This window comes from Aedes aegypti, chromosome 3, assembly GCF_002204515.2.
Source record: "Aedes aegypti strain LVP_AGWG chromosome 3, AaegL5.0 Primary Assembly, whole genome shotgun sequence".
Lineage (NCBI taxonomy): Eukaryota > Metazoa > Arthropoda > Insecta > Diptera > Culicidae > Aedes > Aedes aegypti.
The window spans coordinates 197,659,318-197,679,878 of NC_035109.1; the positions used below are offsets into that span (position 1 = coordinate 197,659,318).

A 20,561-nucleotide genomic window follows, 5' to 3' on the forward strand; every position below is an offset into this window, starting at 1 on the left:
CAAATAATGTCCAGAATTATATGAGTATGGGCAACAAACATCAAGGTTTTAAATCTGAGGCTTCCAGAAGCATTTTTAGAACAACCATCTGCTATGGCCACTCTATAGTAGGTTCGAGGAACCCCGGGAGATGTGGCCAATTTCGAACCTGTCCTTAATTATACCAATATGGGCATCGAACTTCAAGCTTATAGAATATGTTCATTTAATCGTTGTGCCCAAAAATGGAAAAAAAACCCAAGCAACCAATAGTTCGGATTATACTTAAGCAGTGAACTCCGAAAATCGTTTTTGGTATAAATCCAGTTTCAGTGAAGCTTTTTGGCTGATTAAGAGAATACAACGGAACTTAATTCTCAAAAAAGTAGCTCATGAACTTGTCAACAACTAGAATGTTCAGAATAAGTTTGACTTGAACTTCTTTTAAATATAATTCTATAAGCAACTAAAACGTACTTTATGTAAACTGTAAAGTTCGGTTAATTACTTAAAAATTGAGCTGATTAACCCATTTATCCGAACTTTTGGATGCTTTGGAAGGAATCAACGAAGGCAACAAACTGTCAATGAGCTTTCTCTTCTCTTTCAGGCCTATACTACGCGTGGAAGTCCACGTGTGTTTTCTTGTAATATAATTGTGATTCTAGAAACCATCCTATTAAAATGACATTTTACGTAATTGCAAAAAATGTTGAATCCAACTCGTTGCAAAACTCTATTTTTCAACACTTGTCGTATTTATCCACTTCGGCGAGCCACGTTGGATAAATGTACGATTCGTCCTGAAAAAATCATCGTTTTGCAAATTTTGCATAATAGTTATTTATGCAATAAGTTGCAAAATGCTTTTCAACACATTGCCCATGTTACCATCGCACAAAAAAAGTCGCAAAAATTTCACTTTTATAATTTGTTTTGTGAAAAACTACTATTTTTGGGTAAATTACGATTACTCCTGAAATTCAGTGTGTATTTTAATGTAAACACAAGTTTATGGCTGGTAAAAATTTTGCCTGTCCTAACAACATCGATATTTTGTGTTTTGCCTCACACTAGAATGAAACTTGTCCCACCGGTTGAGTAAAAGTTCATTTGAGTCAATCCATTTTGAAACTTTTTTAACGAAAATGAGTAAATATTTTGACACAGGTTCATTCAGAAAAATTGTAGTCAAAATGTTTAAGGTGCACTGTATAATACTTCATTCATTTCAATTGTTATAGTTTTTTTTGGAAATATTGATCATTTTAAGTATATATCCTACCAATATAATCAATAATATTTAACACATAAGAAGATGCATGGTTTATTTTGCTCAATACTGTAGAATTACAAGGCACACTGGGGCAGATCGCTGATTTCGACGGCCAAAACCTCTAGTAGAGTAAGGTGGGGCAAAAGTTCGACATTAGTGATATAATCAAAGTTTCCAGGAAAACAATAGCAGTTGAAACGAAACAAATACCATATAGTGAACCTTCAACATATTGGCTATAATTTTGCTGAACAAACTTGTGTCAAAATATTTACCCATTTTTAGCTATAACAATTTCAAAATTGATTGTCTTAAATGAACTTTTACCCCACCGGTGGGGTAAGAGTTCGAATCTAGAGTGGGGCAAAAGTTCGCTGGCTAAAACACAAAATATCGATCCTTTTATGACAGGCATACTTTACACCAGCCGTAAACTTAAGTTTGCCGAAAAATACACACTAAATTTTTAACAAAAAATTGACCAAAACAGGGTTAATTGTAATATACTTGAAAAAAACAGTTTTTTCGTAAAACTAAATGGAAATGTAAAATTTTGGTTACGTTTTTCGCACGATCAGACTAATTTTGCTGAATTTGAAGATAATATGTGGATTTTAGGCAATTTGCAAATTTTTCCGTGAGTTCATACATGGTTCGAACTTTTGCCCCGCTGATTCGAACTTTTGCCCCACTATGGGCTAAACATTGTTTCCAAGCATTTATGCAAAAACTAATACACCTCAAGGCATCCTTATGATGGGCCTAGAAACGCCCTTACATAAAATATTGAAAAAGATTTTATCTTCAATTTGTTCCATGCACGGAAAGTTTGACCAAAAATTACAATATTCACGTCGAAAAACAACAAATAGCCATAACTTTTCCAAATCTCAATCGATTTTTATGATATTTGTAGTGAAAGTCTCTTACTTAAATAGCATTCGAGCCATCACGACATTTATAAGTTTTGTTTTGAAATGAGCTAGAAATCTTAAAAAGAAACCTTTGCCCCATTCGAACTTTTGCCCCACTTTACTCTACTCTGGATATGCACCCTAGAGGTTTGGTGTCTTCGACAAAGTGTTTTGGAACAACTTGTACTATGTTTTGACATATTCAGATTTGATCTAGATAAGTGAAAACTGATCTAGATCAGTTTTATCTTTTGATAGGAGCGTCCTAGCAAAAAACTTTCTTCTGCAAAGTTGTTCATTGAGACATTTTTGACATTTCTTCGGAAGACACTTACACTCTATCACTGACGTGGATTACGATATGACAATTTAGTAAAAACAGTCAAAAAATCGATTTTGACCATTTTTTCATACAAAAACAATGTTAAAAAATATTTTGTCATCAAGTATGAGAAGCTTAACTATAACAAAGTAAATATACATCATTAACTAGCAAAGTTTTCAGATTTAATTATAATTTTGGTAAAAACAGTCTGAAAATAGTGTTTTACAAAATCTAGGATAACTCATAAGGCGGCAAATGGCGGCAGCTATTTTTTTGTGTACGACTAGTCAAGAACATATGTTTCATTGTCCCGAAGAAAGAAAAGTGGGGCCACGTGGGGCTTTTTTGCTGTGGTGGTTTGAAAAATTGATGAAAATATGTTAAAAAATGCTTATATTTGAGAAACTTTTCATGAATATATATTTTTGAAATGTATTTCTGAAACATATTACATGTTGACGAAGTGTTTTGAAGAAGTCTTCTCTAAACTGGTGTTCCAATAAACTTTTAAACGGAATTCAAGATAATTTGTCCCATATCTATATCTACCTCTTTATCTATCCTTTGATTTTTATTAGAGTAATAGTATTGTGTTTAATAATATACGATACCAGTTTGATGATGACTTTTTCAAAACACTTCGTCAACATGTTTTAGAAATACATTTAAAAAAATATGAATTCATGAAAAGTTTATCAAATATAAGCATTTTTTAACATATTTTCATCAAATTTTCAAACCACCACAGCAAAAAAGCCCCACGTGGCCCCACTTTTCTTTCTTCGGGACAATGAAACTTATGTTTTTGACTAGTCGTACACAAAAAATCAGCTGCCGCAATTTGCCGCTTTATGAGTTATCCTAGATTTTGTAAAAAACTATTTTCAGACTGTTTTTACCAAAAATATAATTAAATCTGAAAATTTTGTTAGTAAATGATGTATATTTACTTTGTTATAGTTAAGCTTCTCATACTTAATGACAAAATATTTTTTAACATTGTTTTTGTATGAAAAAATGGTCAAAATCGATTTTTTGACTGTTTTTACTAAATTGTCATATATCGTAATCCACGTCAGTGATAGAGTGTAAGTGTCAAAAATGCCTCAATGAGCAACTTTGCAGAAGAAAGTTTTTTGCTAGGACGCTCCTATCAAAAGATAAAACTGATCTAGATCAGTTTTCACTTATCTAGATCAAATATGAATATGTCAAAACATAGTACAAGTTATTCCAAAACACTTTGTCGAAGACACCAAACCTAAGGGTATCATATGCATATCCAGAGTACTAGAGGTTTTGGCCGTCGAAAACAGCGATCTGCCCCAGTGTGTGAGGTAGCTTGCATGAGGAATTTTCCAAGTTTACCGAAATTGTATTGTAAAATTAAGAGAATAATTGGAACGTTTTCACATTCATATTGCAATACAATACGTGGTTGACTAAAGTAGAGCTTGAGCATGAGCTTGAATGGCCGCTCGTATTTGCCAGATCCGCTGCACTTACACAAGGATGCTTGGGACTAACAGGCGCCCACAGTATATGAGTGCGGGTGATCTTCTATGTTTAGGCAACAATGACTCTTGATGATGCATTTAAAACTGGCCCAGATTAGATCGGGTATACACCTGCATCTCGCCAGCTCATGCGGGAAGGTGTAGAGGTGGTTATTTTATGGCAGAGAGGCTTGCTGTTTGGTTAGCAGACTGCCTATGTATTAGGCGTAATGAAAGGCGTGCTATAATGATAGAAGGTTGGTAAATGGCTGGGCATGGCGTACCATTGGTACCTCGCGTACCTGAAGGAATAAAATAGACCCCTCTGTGCGGTCCTTAGCCTCTTTCCCAGCAACTCCTATCCCTACCTCCTCGCGGTACTGGCCGGGGTACGAGTAACCTTAAGGAAGATCGGGTAACCAACCCCCGGTGGGAACTTTGGTCGTATGCTGACAGGGAAGGGGGGGTTTGCTTTTGCTTTTGCTTCTGCAAACCTTGAGCGTCTGTACTCCATGTTAGGAACGGCTCACAACAGCGTTTGTTCCCCATGTCAGGGGCGGCTGATCATCGTCCGAGTGCCAGAGAAGGACTCTAAGCTAAACTGCGCACTATGGTCCTCCGAACATTTAGGGGGAATGATCCTCCGGAAATCTAGGGGGTTGGTGTCAGGCCCCGCAAGCCAGCCGTAAAAAATCTAGCAACGGAGAATACGAGCCGGGACAATCGGCGAAGACCACAGCGACATAAAGGGACTAGCGATTGGAAGCTCGGTACGTGGAACTGCAAATCTCTCAACTTCATCGGGAGCACACGCATACTCGCCGACGTGCTGAAGGACCGCGGATTCGGCATCGATGCACACTGGTCCAGGAAGCTAATTTAGGCGGACATGAGGTTTTCGTCAAGATTTATTGATTTTAGGGCCATAGTTTATTCTGAGAATATGTTCAGAATTTTCAGTACTACAAAATGTACGGAACAAAAATGTTTTAACGGTAATCGCAAGAGTGACGTATACGCCAACTTTTTTATTTTAACGAATCGTAAGTTGATATGTTCAGCAAAGTTGTAGCAAATGATCATAGAAACAACTTTGTCGAACAAACTTTTTCTCGGTTTTGCTTCAGAGCCGAGATAATTAAGTATTTTTAATAAAAACTCGTTTTTGCTCTTAAGTGTTTTATTTTTTAGTTTTATTGGCCTACTATGTTCTACAAAGTTTTTATACTTATCATTTGCTACAACTTTGCTGAACATACCAAAGTTATATTTCTTATGGTTTTCATGTTATTTAAGTTTTTCATCTTAAAATTAGCTATTTTGTATGCCTTGTATCTCAACTATGAGCACCTTAAAAAAATATATCTTTCCACCAAATGATTTTGCAGTCTTTCAAGTACCTGTGCGCAAAATTTGGAGAAGATGATATTTTTCTATCTCGTTTAAAATCGATTTTACTAATAGACGATATGAGATAAATCCATATTTATTGAATATTCATACATGTTCAACTCACAAAAGTCATGGCTACCTAAGCATATCAAACCAAAGGTAACACGTGTATTTTTATAGAAATATAAAGTACATCATTTTTCAGTTGTTTTCGATTAACTTGAAAGCTTCTACAAGAAATTCATCGTCTTTTCCTCTACCAGTATTTAATCTATTCCTAAGCAAGATCACCGGGTTGGAAGTCAACATAAGCCGTATAAAATACAATCACAAAATTTACAGTCCGATTGAATTCTGTGGCATGATTTTCCCAAAATCTTCTGATGGATTTATTCCGCATTTTTTATGCTTCTTCGGCGGCATGCCGGACAACATCATTCCATGCGAAATTGGTGGTTATATATTTTTTAAGGTGCTCATAGTTGAGATACAAGGCATACAAAATTTCTAATTTTAAGATGATAAACTCAAATAACATGAAAACCACAAGAAATACAACTTTGGTATGTTCAGCAAAGTTGTAGCAAATGATAAGTATAAAAACTTTGTAGAACATAGTAGGCCAATAAAATTGAAAAAAAAAACACTTAAGAGCAAAAAACAATTTTTTATTAAAAATACTTAATTATCTCGGCTCTGAAGCAAAACCGAGAAAAAGTTTGTTCGGCAAAGTTGTTTCTATGATCATTTGCTACAACTTTGCTGAACATATCAACTTACGATTCGTTAAAATAAAAAAGTTGGCGTATACGTCACTCTTGCGATTACCGTTAACAAATTTTTGTTCCGTACATTTTGTAGTACTGAAAATTCTGAACATATTCTCAGAATAAACTATGGCTCTAAAATCAATAAATCTTGACGAAAACCTCATGTCCGCCTAAATTAGCTTCCTGGACCAGTGTGCAATGGTGCGAACGTTTAGAGGTAACCATACAATCTACCAGAGCTGCGGCAACACACACGAGCTGGGAACAGCTTTTATAGTGATGGGTGATATGCAGAGGCGCGTGATCGGGTGGTGGCCGATCAATGAGAGAATGTGCAAGTTGAGGATCAAAGGCCGGTTCTTCAACTTCAGCATAATAAACGTGCACAGCCCTCACTCCGGAAGCACTGATGATGATAAAGACGCTTTTTACGCGCAGCTCGAACGCGAGTACGACAGCTGCCCAAGCCACGACGTCAAAATCATCATAGGAGATCTATACGCTCAGGTTGGCCAGGAGGAGGAATTCAGACCGACGATTGGAAAGTTCAGCGCCCACCGGCTGACGAACGAAAACGGCCTACGACTAATTGATTTCGCCGCCTCCAAGAATATGGCCATTCGTAGCACCTACTTCCAGCACAGTCTTCCATACCGATACACCTGGAGATCACCACAGCAGACAGAATCGCAAATCAACCACGTTCTGATTGATGGTCGGCACTTCTCCGACATTATCGACGTCAGGACCTATCGTGGCGCTAACAGCGACTCCGACCACTATCAGGTGATGGTCAAACTGCGCCCAAAACTCTCCATCGTTAACAACGTACGGTACCGACGGCCGCCCCGGTATGACCTAGAGCGGCTCAAGCAACCGGATGTCGCAGCAGCATACGCGCAGCACCTCGAGGCTGCATTACCGGAAGAGGGTGAGCTGGACGAAGCCCCTCTTGAGGACTGCTGGAGAACAGTAAAAGCAGCCATCAACGATGCAGCTGAGAGCAACATCGGGTACGTGGGACGGAGTCGACGGAACGATTGGTTCGACGAGGAGTGCCAGGAGGTTTTGGAGGAGAAGAATGCAGCGCGGGCGTTCATGCTGCAGCAAGGGACCCGGCAGAACGTGGAACGCTATAAACGGAAACGGCAACAGCAGACCCGCCTCTTTCGGGAGAAAAAATGCCGCCTGGAGGAGACGGAGTGCGAGGAGATGGAGCAGCTGTGCCGGTCTCAAGAAACGCGTAAGTTCTATCAGAAGCTCAACGCATTCCGTAACGGCTTCGTGCCGCGAGCCGAGATGTGCAGGGATAAGGATGGGAGCATTCTGACGGACGAGCGTGAGGTGATCGAAAGGTGGAAGCAGCACTTCGACGAGCACCTGAATGGCGCTGAGAGCACAGGCAATGAAGGACGGGACAACGGAAGAAATGCCTTCGTCGGTACTGCGGAAGATGGAAACCAACCAGCCCCCACTTTGATGGAGGTTAAGGATGCCATTCACCAGCTCAAGAACAATAAAGCTGCTGGTAAGGATGGTATCGGAGCTGAACTCATAAAGATGGGTCCGGAGAGGCTGGCCATTTGTCTGCATCAGCTGATAGGCACAATCTGGGAAACAGAACAGCTACCGGAGGATTGGAAGGAAGGGGTAATATGCCCCATCTACAAGAAAGGCGACAAGTTAGATTGTGCGAACTTTCGAGCGATCACCATTCTAAATGCGGCCTACAAAGTATTATCCCAGATCACTTTCCGTCGTCTGTCACCTGTAGTAAACGAGTTCGTGGGAAGTTATCAAGCCGGCTTCGTTGACGGCCGATCGACAACGGACCAGATCTTTACTGTACGGCAAATCCTCCAAAAATGCCGTGAATACCAGGTCCCAACGCATCACCTTTTCATCGATTTCAAGGCGGCATACGACAGTATCGACCGCGTAGAGCTATGGAAAATCATGGACGAAAACAGCTTTCCCGGGAAGCTCACGAGACTGATAAGAGCGACGATGGAAGGTGTGCAAAATTGTGTGAAGGTTTCATGCGAACACTCCAGTTCGTTTGGATCCCACCGGGGACTACGACAAGGTGATGGACTTTCGTGCCTGTTGTTCAACATTGCGCTAGAAGGTGTTATGCGGAGAGCCGGGCTTAACAGCTGGGGTACGATTTTTACGAGATCCAGTCAATTTGTTTGCTTCGCGGATGATATGGACATCGTCGGCCGAACATTTGAAAAGGTGGCAGACCTGTACACCCGCCTGAAACGCGAGGCAGCAAAAGTTGGACTGGTGGTGAATGCGGCCAAGACAAAGTACATGCTAGCTGGTGGGGCCGAGCGCGACAGGGCTCGCCTAGGTAGCAGTGTTACGATAGACGGGGATACTTTCGAGGTGGTCGACGAGTTCGTCTACCTTGGATTCTTGCTGACGGCTGACAATAACGTTAGCCGTGAAATACGGAGGCGCATCATCAGTGGAAGTCGGGCCTACTATGGCCTCCAGAAGAAGCTGCGGTCGAAAAAGATTCACGCCCGCACCAAATGTACCATGTACAAAACGCTCATAAGGCCGGTAGTCCTCTACGGGCATGAAACGTGGACGATGTTCGAGGAGGACCTGCAAGCACTTGGAGTCTTCGAACGTCGGGTGCTTAGGACGATCTTCGGCGGTGTGCAGGAGAACGGCGTGTGGCGGCGAAGGATGAACCACGAGCTCGCCCAACTCTACGGCGAACCCAGTATCCAGAAGGTGGCCAAAGCTGGAAGGATACGATGGGCAGGGCATGTTGCAAGAATGCCGGACAGCAACCCTGCAAAGATGGTGTTCGCCTCGGATCCGGTTGGTACAAGAAGGCGTGGAGCGCAGCGAGCTAGGTGGGCGGATCAAGTGCGTATCGATTTGGCGAGCGTGGGGCAGAACCGAGGATGGAGAGATGCGGCCACGAACCGAGTATTGTGGCGTGAAATTGTTGATTCAGTGTTATCTGTGTAGATGTTAACTAAATAAATGAAGTGAATAATGATAGAAGAAAGGCAGCGTAGCGAAACGGTTTTTTGTCCGTCTCTGGTTCTAGCAAAAGCTATGTACTGAAGAGATCAACTGTGATGGATTAAGAGTGGAGGATAGAAGCAAGTGAAAGATACATCTACAAAGTAAGAGGAAACGGGCGGGCCTGGGATTGAACCCATGACCTTCTGCTTATGAAGCAGAAGCGGTAGCCAATAGACCACCAACCGGGTCCTGCAATATAAGATGTGGTTGACTAAAGTAGAAATGAAAAACTGTAGATAACGATCATTCGCAAAACAAAATAATAAATCTTTGTGGACCGAAATGTATGTTTGTTTTATTACACGTCAATTTGAAGCTTTAAATGAAACATAACTTACCTCTCGTTTATACGCATCAGGCATAGTAAAAGTACTGGAAATCCAACAGAATGTATTGACGACATGTGTTGGGATCCCGTTGACAATGCAACTAATTGGCTGTCCGACATATTGTGTGGCAGTTATTATTAAACTACAAGCCAGCAACAATGCCGTTGTAAAACTATTGTGAAGGCGGAATACGGCACTATCGGTGTATATATCTTGCCTTTTGAAATAATCCTTCAATCCTCCCAGGAGCTTATACATTTTAGTATTAGATTGACTCTATATAAGCAGGAGGAAATATCAGCATTATGTGTTGGATGTTTGGTACCAATAGAGTTGTCTGAAAGAAATTAAAAAAATATAATTCATTAGGTTTAGAAAATTAGCTTAAGAAAAATTAGTTTTTTATTATCTTATGAAAAACCAAAGGAAATCTCATCTAAAACACTATCGTCATTTGTTTTTAACTCCAGTCCATAACCCCAGTTTTCACTTATGTTCCTGTACCCCGCTTTCGAGTTTAACAAAGTCCACGGTTTTCTTAATTGTATCGATTTGAGAAGGCTATCAAAGATATATTTTTTTTTAAACTTATGTCTTTTGCGTGTAAGCAAGGTACAGGAGCTTTTGAGAATATTGGTGCACTGTTGGTACTTTTTAAAACGAAAAGTTTTATAGCCGAGTGCAAAATAATTGAGGTTCATTGTCGAAAAAATAATCTAGGTTACATTGTTCAGACGTACCGTATTTTCGGGAGAAATTTACGATACTTACAGTATTTCATGTCTGTTTTCCGTAATGTTGCCAATGCCTCGAAACTGAATACAGGAAACGACGGTGAACTTCTTTGACACATGTATTGAAGTTTTTCATCTAAAGTTATTGTATTGCTTAAAATTATCTTTAAAAACGAAATCGACAGATTCCATTTCGGCGTGAAATTGATCATCAATCAATACCTTAATCACTTGTTTGAAAAACAATTCAATATTTAGTAAAATTGGAGCGAATGTCAAAAATGAAAAAGCAGCTATCTCCGTAATAATTGACAGATCGTAAAAAATAAAAACATACAGCTGTTTTATTTCAAAAATAAAACGGCTATGTGTTTTTATTTTTTTCGATTTGTCGATTATTACGTAGAAAACTGTTTGTTTCAATTATTTTTGACATTCGCTCCAATTTTACTAGGACCTTAAATTTAAGGTGCTCTGAATACGAATTGTTAATGTATATAATAAACAATTAATTTTCAATAATTCCACTCCTAAGTGATCGGTGTTCAGACACACCTGAACAAGTGTTTTTCGATTATGGCAGATACGTTAACTACAAGCATTCGACACAACAAAATATTATCCTTTTTTCTATAATATTGGAACTTATCTATATGATAAGTCTTCCAATATGCACTTAAAAGGTAAAAATTGATGGTGTCCTTGACTTATCTTTACAAATATTTGTTAACTTAGTGTTGTCTAAAAGATACACGTCAGATAGATGTGCTTCTTACTGCAATTCAACCAATAAAAAAAAAACATTTAGAAGTGTCGTAGCATTTCTCACTCTACCGAATATTCTCCACATTGGTGATCAATGTTCTTCCAAATCAGCAAAATCAAAAATTCAATTAAAATATTCTTCTGACATGCATAACATTTTCAGAAAATCAATTATAATGACATCAGACAAGGCTAGATTTGATTCTGGGGGCTACTTTGGACACTCTTTTTTTGGATAAATTTGTAGCATAAACATTGATCTGAGCAGTCTTGTATCTTCAGCACCTTTATCAACCAATATATGCTCTACAAGCCAGCATTTAATTTTTTGAAATAATATGAAATGTGATAAATATTTGGAAGGACACAATTTTTAATTCCCTGAGGCCACTACATTTCCGGAATATGCCAGTAGGTGTCCAATGCCACCAGTTGTCATTAAAATGTCTTCTATTAAACTTGTTTTAGCAAAACCATGAAGCAAGTTGTGTCGCAAGAAAAGTTTAGGAATAATTCTGAAAGTGGCCACTTCCCTGGAGACTGTACATTAGACTGATGCAAATTTTGAAGTTTTTGCTCCCCTGTGCTTAAACGATGCCAATTATGATGAAAATGATCCTCTCAAAATTTGAAGTGATTCGGAGGAAATTTGGTTGTGCACATGCTATTTTAAGTTTGTATGCAAATTACTATGGAAAAGGCAAACCTTTTGTGTTCAGTCTTCTAAATTCTCGTCATAATAATCTATGTAAAAATGACCAAACTCATCTCATGTGAAAACTTCCCAGCTACAACTTTGCCGAAGACCACATTTTGATGTGACGTAAGGATAATTTGTTATTGTTGATAACAAAGTCTATATCATGCTGGGATGATCATTCAATTACTTTTAGAGCAATACTGCTTTTTAGCTGTAGAACATATTAGTCTGGATTACTTTGATCTATTCTTCCCGCCAGGAGCACCACTGTTGCCTGCCGAACAGTTGCTGAAGCATGCTGATGATTGGAAACAATTTATCATGACGTCCAATCAAAAAGTGGTCTTCGGCAAAGTTGTAGCAGGGAGGATTTCACATTAGAAGAATTTGTTCACTTTTCCATAAAATTTTATGACGAAAAGATAGAGGGCTGAACACAAAAGATTTGAGTATTCCATAATAATCTCCATATAAATTTGAAATGACGTGTGCAGAGTCAAATTTCTTCCGAATTACTTCAAACTTTGGGAGGATGCTATTTATCATAATTAAAATCGTTTAAGCATAGGGGAGCTTAAATTTCAAAATTTGCATTACTCTACTGTAAATTCAATCGAACATGAACTTCGTTAAGGTTGCAACTGGTTTCAGGTTTCTCCAGATATCCTAAGTTGCAAAAACAAACTTTCAATAAATTATGGCTCTGCATGGAAATTATAAAAAAAATATGCGTTACAATAATTCAATATAATCTTGGAACCGTGGTCGAGCCAACCTTTTCCTCTATCGAAAACTCAAGCACTTGTACGGCTTATATTATCTTTGTAATCAATTCGATTTCAAAAGTTTTCAGTTTGACTAAAATTGGAAACCGGACTGGCCACAAATATTACGGAAATTACAATAATTCAAACCAACCGATGTATTGAATAAAGAGCTCAAATGTTCAATGCAAAGGCACTTTATGGGACGATCGTGACTTCAGTTTGATATTGTAGAAGGGAGTATTCAGTCTTTATTAAAAAAAAGCGCAAATGCACTTTAATGGAGCAACTTTTCTAATAAGATGAAACATCCGAGAACGCCTTTTTGTACATGAGCTTGTGGTAGATTTGGGGTAACAGAGATGACTGTCATGATTTCTTGATTCTTTTCACCTCTTTTCTAAAAATGGTTTAGAATGCCACTAACAAATCATTCTCCCCATCCGTTTTGGTCACGTATAGGGTAGGTGTACCAGTTTTGGCCACCCTAAAGAAAAATATTGTTTATACATAAATCAAAAGACCTTTGGTTACTGATAATACATCAAACGAAAGCTTTCAATCCATGTTCAGCAGGGAAAATATAAAAACAAATCAGTAACTTTGTTTTTGAATTAAAAATGGGGGTGGCGAATACTGGACCACTGGCACCAGTATTCGCCACGATTTTAATTTCGGTTCCTGAATTCGCCACTTACGTTGATTTCTTATGGACGGTGGCGAATCAGGAACAGGTGGCGAAAAATAGGTGCAAGGGAGCAAAAATTTTAAGGAAAATGATTTTTTTCTATTATTTTCTGAGAAAATTTTGAGGTTTCCAAGAATGTTTCCGTATCATCTTAAAGCAATTTAGCGAACATTAAACAATTGGCAACCATATATGTCGTAAAACGGTATATAATATGGGGTGGCGAATAACTGGTACATGGCGAATACCGGTACACCTTCCCTATTCTTTTTCCTTTGGACACGCAACCTAGAGCCTAATTCATTCACTTTCACGCGGTGCTTTAGATGTATCCTACATCGATAAATTCATTGAAATAAGTTACGATTGCTCACACCCAGTAACAACATCCTACCCTCTAAATTTTGTTAGATATTAGAATGATTTGATAATAATGCAATCATGGAATTGATTTTAAGTATACTTTCATCGCATGAACGATCATATGAAACTGAATGATCACTTAACTTTTATATCAATTAAATTGTTTGCTGATTGCTTTCAATATTAAAATCTATGATCATAAAGATAATCAAAACAAATATTTTTTTCAGCGGATCACCATGCAAATTCTCACATACACTTTGGAATTAACGAAGAAGTTAAGCCTCCTTTACCTATATTAACCAAGACACAACTTTCGCAGCACAACGGTTCAAAGTATACTGAGGTTTTTCATTTCCATTGAACAAGAGAGAACGATCTTTAGTCGGTCAAGAGACAACACCATTCACTGCAGTAGTGACATGATACAACAACATTCTAGCGCATTCCTATACGTACATCTGTCTCTATTTTACTTGAACTGTGTTCAATTGAGACACCGGTACTAGAGGCAACTACTACAGGTATTTTGTCACAGAAATAATTGCAACCAACCTATTTAACTCCGATATCAGAACTTAGCTGATCACAATAATATTTGGATAGCATTCGAAATCATTCTCTCGGAAAATCCAACTGTTTGCATAACTTCGAATAAGAGTTTATTCCCTTTTATGCGTATGCTATTATGCTATGCTATCACACATACTGCTTCATATCAGACACTACGAAGCGTTGTACATATAATTTATGTCCAGTATTATTTGATGTAGATGGTTAACCCTTGTTTAAGGCCCTCTGAGAATTTCTCTGTAGATTTATAACAATATGCGCGTATATGCGTTGGCACGTAATTTCAAACCCCAGGTAAGCAGGTTTAAGTGTGCCAAGTGTGCATAGTCGGAAAGGATGAAAATAAACCAGTCTTTTGGGACTTATCACGTAGTATACTGCCACATCATCGGTTCTTCATTTAAACATACTTGGCAATTGTTCGGAGCCCATGATTTCGGATAGATTCACCGAAATAATTTTTTTTACGAAATTTTGAAGGATTGATAAAATTTTAGCAAAATGTATGCTAAGTTCGACAAAACATTGCAAACTTTTTAGCTGTGCAGTGTTTCGCCAATTGTAGAACGGTCTGAAAACTGTTCGAAAATTTGTGCTGAAAAAACAGTTTCGTAAATTGTAGAATTCGAAGAATAATTTAATCGTTCTAATCGCCGGATTAATATTTTCAATATGCCTCCGTTTATGTTTTTATAACATAATCGCATTTCCAAGGACTTCAATATTATCAACTGACATTGAAACTCGAACGTGGTTTTACATCAGTTTGCAAAGAAACATGAAACGTTTAGCTAAGAAGTGGGGAAATAGGGTCGGATTAATATACATTTTCTCTCCCTTTTTTAAATTGTCCATAGCCATACATTAACACCTTATGAAATGTACAATTCTTTCTGGAGCGTTAAATCTTAGGTAGAGAAATTTGATCATAAAAGTGAAAATCGTTCGTCCCAAAAGGGATATAATGTCAAGTTGAGGAAGCTTTTTTATCAAAATGGAACTTTCTAGCCTTTTTTATGAAAATAGAGAATTTTCTAGTTAAAATGTGTAATCGAGAGACAGATAGGTCAGTTCTAGAAGCCCGTTTTAGATTTTTCCATGTGAAATCATGAAAATATATTAACAAATAAAATATGAATAAAAAATTTGCTTCATCTTCTTGGCATTACGTCCTCAATGAGCACTTCCAAAGTTATTAACTGAGAGCTTTTTCTTTGCCAAAGTTGACATTTTCGCATTCGTATATCGTGTGGCAAGTACGTTTATACTCTATGCCCAGGGAAATCAAGAAAGTTTTCATTACGAAAAGATCCTGGACCGATTGGGAATCGAACCCAGACACCTTCAGCATGGCTTTGCTTTGTATAACCGATCTAGTGGGTCACCGAATTCCGTGAAAATTTACTATTTTGTTCCTAATCCGAAATAAGGACACTCGTGTTTTTGGATTTTTTGATTAGGGTGACCAATTCCAAAACAGGATGACCAGAAAAATCGCGATTTTGCAAAATTTTTATTTTTTAAAAAGTTATAACTTTTGAACCGCTTGAGCAATTTTAAATTTTCTTGGACGAAATGAAAGCTAAAGATTTTGACTTTTCAAGAAAAATATAAAATTTCACAAAAATTGTTTTTTGACATGAAAAAAATTAAAACTTTCCGTTTTTTCGTGTTTTGAAGGCCTCGGTGCCAAAGGGGCTATTGCTGTTCTCATTTTTTCTTGAAAGTTCAGAAAATTTTACGTTTACTGTCAAATTTTCAGCGATGTATGTTATTTAGTTTTTGAGATATATTTTTTTGAAAATAAAAATCAGTCATTTTTCATCGGCACACACTGTAGGTCTCAGCGAGTTAGATTTTTTGTTTAAAAAAAGTCATAACTTTTGAACAGCTCCATTTCTAATCTTTTTTATGGAATGAAAGCTTAAGATTTAAACTTAAAAAAAAACATAGAGCTCTGAAAAAAAATTTTGTTTGACATGAAAATATATAAAAATTTCCTAAAAAACTAGATTTTTTTATATTTCTTCATGAAGAAAAAAATATTTTTCAGAGGGTTATATTTTTTCTGGAAAGTTAAAATCTTAAGCTTTCATTTCATACACAAAGATTGAAAACCGGTTGAGCTGTTCAAAAGTTATGATATTTTTAAAAATAAAAAATCTAATTCGCTGAGACCTACAGTGTGTGCCAATAAAAAATGACTGATTTTTAATTTTCAAAACAATATATCTTAAAAACTAAAAAACATCCATCGCTGAAAAGTCACTCTAATCAAATAATCCAAAAACACGTGTATCCTTATGTCGGATAAGGAAGCAAATAGCAAATTTTCACGGAATTCGGTGACCTACTAGATCGGTTTTTCATGGAATGGACAAGTAATTGTAATTAACAAATTAACGCTGATTTTTAAACTAATTTCTATGAACATTATCTAATGTAATTTGCATTTTTAGGTATTTCATTTATTCACATTATTGGTAATAGTTCAGCATCTTGACTGCATATTTTTTGTACGGTGTCCAACGAGAGGTGTTCCCGGTGTTGAGATATCTTGCGCATTAAGATTTCATGTAGGCTACGTAGACTACCATGCGTTAGGCAGCCATGTTGACATTGCAGCTTACAATTTCAAAGTATTAAAACCCAGTTCTTATAGTTGATATTGATACGGAAACGTATCACTATATTCTCTTTCATGCAGAAAGTATGCTGATAATACTTCAGCTACGTCATTGCAGTACCAACTAATTTTCACTAATTTTCGGCTTACTTTGCTTTAAGGCTAAGTAGACCGTCATTCGTTTTGGCAACAATGATGACTTTTCAACTTACATTTCAAAGTGATAAAAGTCAGTCTTCAACTTACATTACAAAGTGATAAAACTCTATATTGATAGCTTATATTGACGCGCTAACATGCATAAGGTAATAATCCAAACTAATGCATATTAAGGTGGTTCAAAAAATCGTTTTTGCTCTACACAGCTCATTCAATTCCGGATCGGATTCTGAGTGTCCTCCCAAAATTTGGGCTTATTTTGGATGACAGCTGAGACTGCATAAGCCCTTCGAAGTTTGTATGGGAATTACTATGGAAAAAGCAGGACGACTCTGTAATTAGTTGTTGATTTATTTCGAAATGGAAATTCTTCAACAGTGCTCATTTATCTTCTGAACAAGCAACATTGCTGCATCTGGTGGACCCCTCATACGCCAGCTAGCTAAACAGTTTGCGACAAAGCACATTTTTTGATAAATCTTAGGTGAAAGAAATCTTCACGTGATATGCCTCACATTTCCCTTGAAACACATAACAAACTTAGTGGCATCTTATAGAAGAAGGATATAACTTTCATTTGAGACTAAAAAATTTTGGCGGCCAATTTGAATTTGGTCGCCATTTTGAATTTTGTTAGAAAACCCGTTTTTTCATCATTAGCGCACCGCTCGTTTAGAATTCTGAGATCACCATCAGAAAGCTGAGAAAAACTGAATAATATAGGCTACAAAAACTAGGTAAGCAATGGTATTTACTCTATGAAATGAACGATTTTCTAAATCATGTTCTACGATTTTGACGAATATGACGAGTGCAATCAATGAAAACATTATTTTTTGTACAACAAAAAAAAACAAGTATCCTATCGATGATATCTTCGACTCGAGTGAAGAAAAGCAATAATTTAAGTGAAAAAATCTGGCAGCTATCTTGGATTTTGACGCTATCTTGATTTTAAATGATAGAATGAGTTTTTTACCTTATTACCCGAGTAACACACATGTTATAATTAAGTCATATCAACTGCTATATGACCAGATCTAGTCCTATAATAGTTATTCTGCTTCGATTGTAACAAGTGTGTTACTAGGATAGCACTCATACTCTTATTCTTCTTATTCCTGGCGTAACATCCTTACTGGAACAGAGCCTGCTACTCAGCTTAATTAGCTGTAAAACAGGTTTCTATATAGGAATTTCCTTATCTAATGCATTATCAAATATTTTTTTTAAATAACGATATTAGTTTATCGAAGAATTATGTCATATATCGAAAATATAATATGAAGGTAGGTAGGATATTCAAAAAAATTCTGCGAAAATTCTAAACTTTCCCCTGTACGAAATAATGACGGAAGCTTTGTAGGAGTTTAAATTAAATCATTCAATATTTTTTGAGAGAACTTCAGAAATATTTAATGAAATTGAAACAAATTCCTAAGTAAAACACATATAGATAGGTTCCTAAATTTACTGAGAAATTAACAGGGAAATCTATTGGAAGGGTTCACCAACGACCTTCTAGATAAACTGTGAGATAAGGTAGAAACTATGGAGTAATTACTAAATCCATGTGGAAGAGTATTTAACCATTGCAGAGAAATTCCAGGATCAAAGATTCCTTGGAAGAATTCCAAGAAAACTCGTGAAGCTCGTGAGCTTGTGAAGAAATTTGAAATAAACAAACACTTAAAAGATGGTTAAAGAAATTCCCAAAAAAAAAATTGCAGAGAAAATTGAAGAATTTTTGAAGTGAAAACCTCATAAATACACTGAAAGCAAAGTCCGCCGGCTGTTGGTTAGCAACCTTTTTTAACATGTTTTTTTAGTCAAAACCGAAGCAATTTTCATTAATAGTGTAACACAGCACTCGATTTTCTATTTTATGCGTCGTAAAATAATATTCATAAAGACTTGCTTGAATTTCAACGATAAAATGGTTTGTACCACTCAAAAACCTTGTTTGATTCTCGCGTAGCACGATAAAATAGTGACGCAGATCGCGTTAGTAGTGTTTGATCCTTTGATTTGCATAATGGTTTATGAACTATAGCCCGGCAGCATAATTTTTTACCACAAAAATATATTTAAATCGCTATAACTCTTCTTAATACAATTTTTATATATTTTCATTACATGAAAATATATAAAACATTCTAGTTTTTTTTAAGAATTTTTCAATATTTTTCATGTAATTTTTTTAAGAGTTTTATTTTTTATTTTGAAAAGTAGAAATATTAAGCTTTCATTCCATAAAAAAAGATTGGAAACCGGTTGAGATGTTCAAAAGTTATGATTTTTTTTAAACATAAAAAAACTAATGCGCTGAGACTTACAGTGTGTGCCGATGAAAAATGACTGATTTTTTATTTTCAAAAAAATATATTTCAAAAACTAAAAAACATACATTGCTGAAAAATTGACAGTCAACGTTAAATTTTTTGAACTTTCAAGAAAAAATGAGAACAGCACCTTTTGTCCCGAGGCCTTCAAAACACGAAAAACGGAAATTTTTGATATTTTTCATGTGAAAAACAATTTTTGTGAAATTTTATATTTTTCTTGAAAAACATCTTCAGCTTCTTCCGTCCAAGAAAATTGAAAATCGGTCAAGCGGTTCAAAAGTTATAATTATAAAAAAATTGCAAAATCGCTATTTTTCTGGTCACCCTGTTTTGAAAATGGTCACCCTAATGGAAAAATCCAAAAACACGTGTATCCTCATTTCGGATAAGGGACAAAATAGCAAATTTTCACGGAATTCGGTGACCCACTAGATCGGTTTTTCATGCAATGGCTGTATATATATTAATCAGTTCCGATACGATTATTGATCATATAATCATTTCCTTCAATGGTGATTATAAACTTAAGCATATGAAATTTTAATAGAATCATAAATATGTATTAAAACGCATAAGGTGTAGAGTCTACACTGCTTTTTGCTGTAGAACATAGTAGCCTGGATTACTTTGATCTATTCTTCCCACCAGGAGCACCATTGTTGCCTGCCGAACAGTTGGTGAAGCATGCAACATGCAAACCAACTTTATGATGATGAATAACAATTTATCCGGACGTCCAATCAAAAAGTGGTCTTCGGCAAATTTGAAGCTGGGAAGTTTTCACATGAGATGAGTGTGTTCACTTTTCCATAAAATATTATGACGAAGAGATAGAGGGCTGAACACAAAATATTGGCGTTTTCCATAGTAATCTCCATATAAACTTCAAATGGCGTGTGCATAACCAAATTTCTTCCGAATCACTTAAAACTTTGGGAGGATGCTATTTACCATAATTAAAATCGTTGAAGCATAGGGGAGCTGAAACTTCAAAATTTGCATCACTCTAGTGTAGACGGTTCTCCAGTTTAAATGGAAAACTCTTGTTTTAAATATTGAAACTTTAGAGTATTTGCATGTACACCAGGTGACGACATATAGTTAAGAATCAAAATATGTTTTTTAAAAAATGTATTCTTCCCCTTGATAGAACTATTCTCCACCCCGCGATCTCAAGATCACCCAGCATCCACATCATATGTATTGAAAGTTTGAGCACACATATGAACTATGTTCGCCAGCATCAAACGCAACTGTGTAATAGTGACGAGAGCACAGACAGAATATTGCAAGCCAACGTTTATTGTGACTG

At 36.6% G+C, this 20,561-nt stretch overlaps 1 protein-coding gene across 2 annotated transcripts in view; it reads right to left on the bottom strand.

The window, feature by feature from the left end:
* Nucleotides 1-13,947, bottom strand: part of LOC5565408 (innexin inx1) — a 37,372-nt gene extending 23,425 nt beyond the window's left edge. The window contains exons 1-2 of one of the 2 annotated variants that reach the window (XM_001649704.2): nt 13,840-13,947; nt 9,542-9,869 (exon numbers count right to left, since the gene is read on the bottom strand). In XM_001649704.2, the coding sequence (XP_001649754.1) occupies nt 9,542-9,790 (249 nt within the window). In that variant the 5' untranslated portion in view covers nt 9,791-9,869; nt 13,840-13,947. Of the gene's footprint in view, nt 1-9,541; nt 9,870-13,803 lie in introns of both variants that reach the window. The other variant, XM_021850339.1, reaches the window with a different exon arrangement.
* Nucleotides 13,948-20,561: the final 6,614 nt, after the last annotated feature.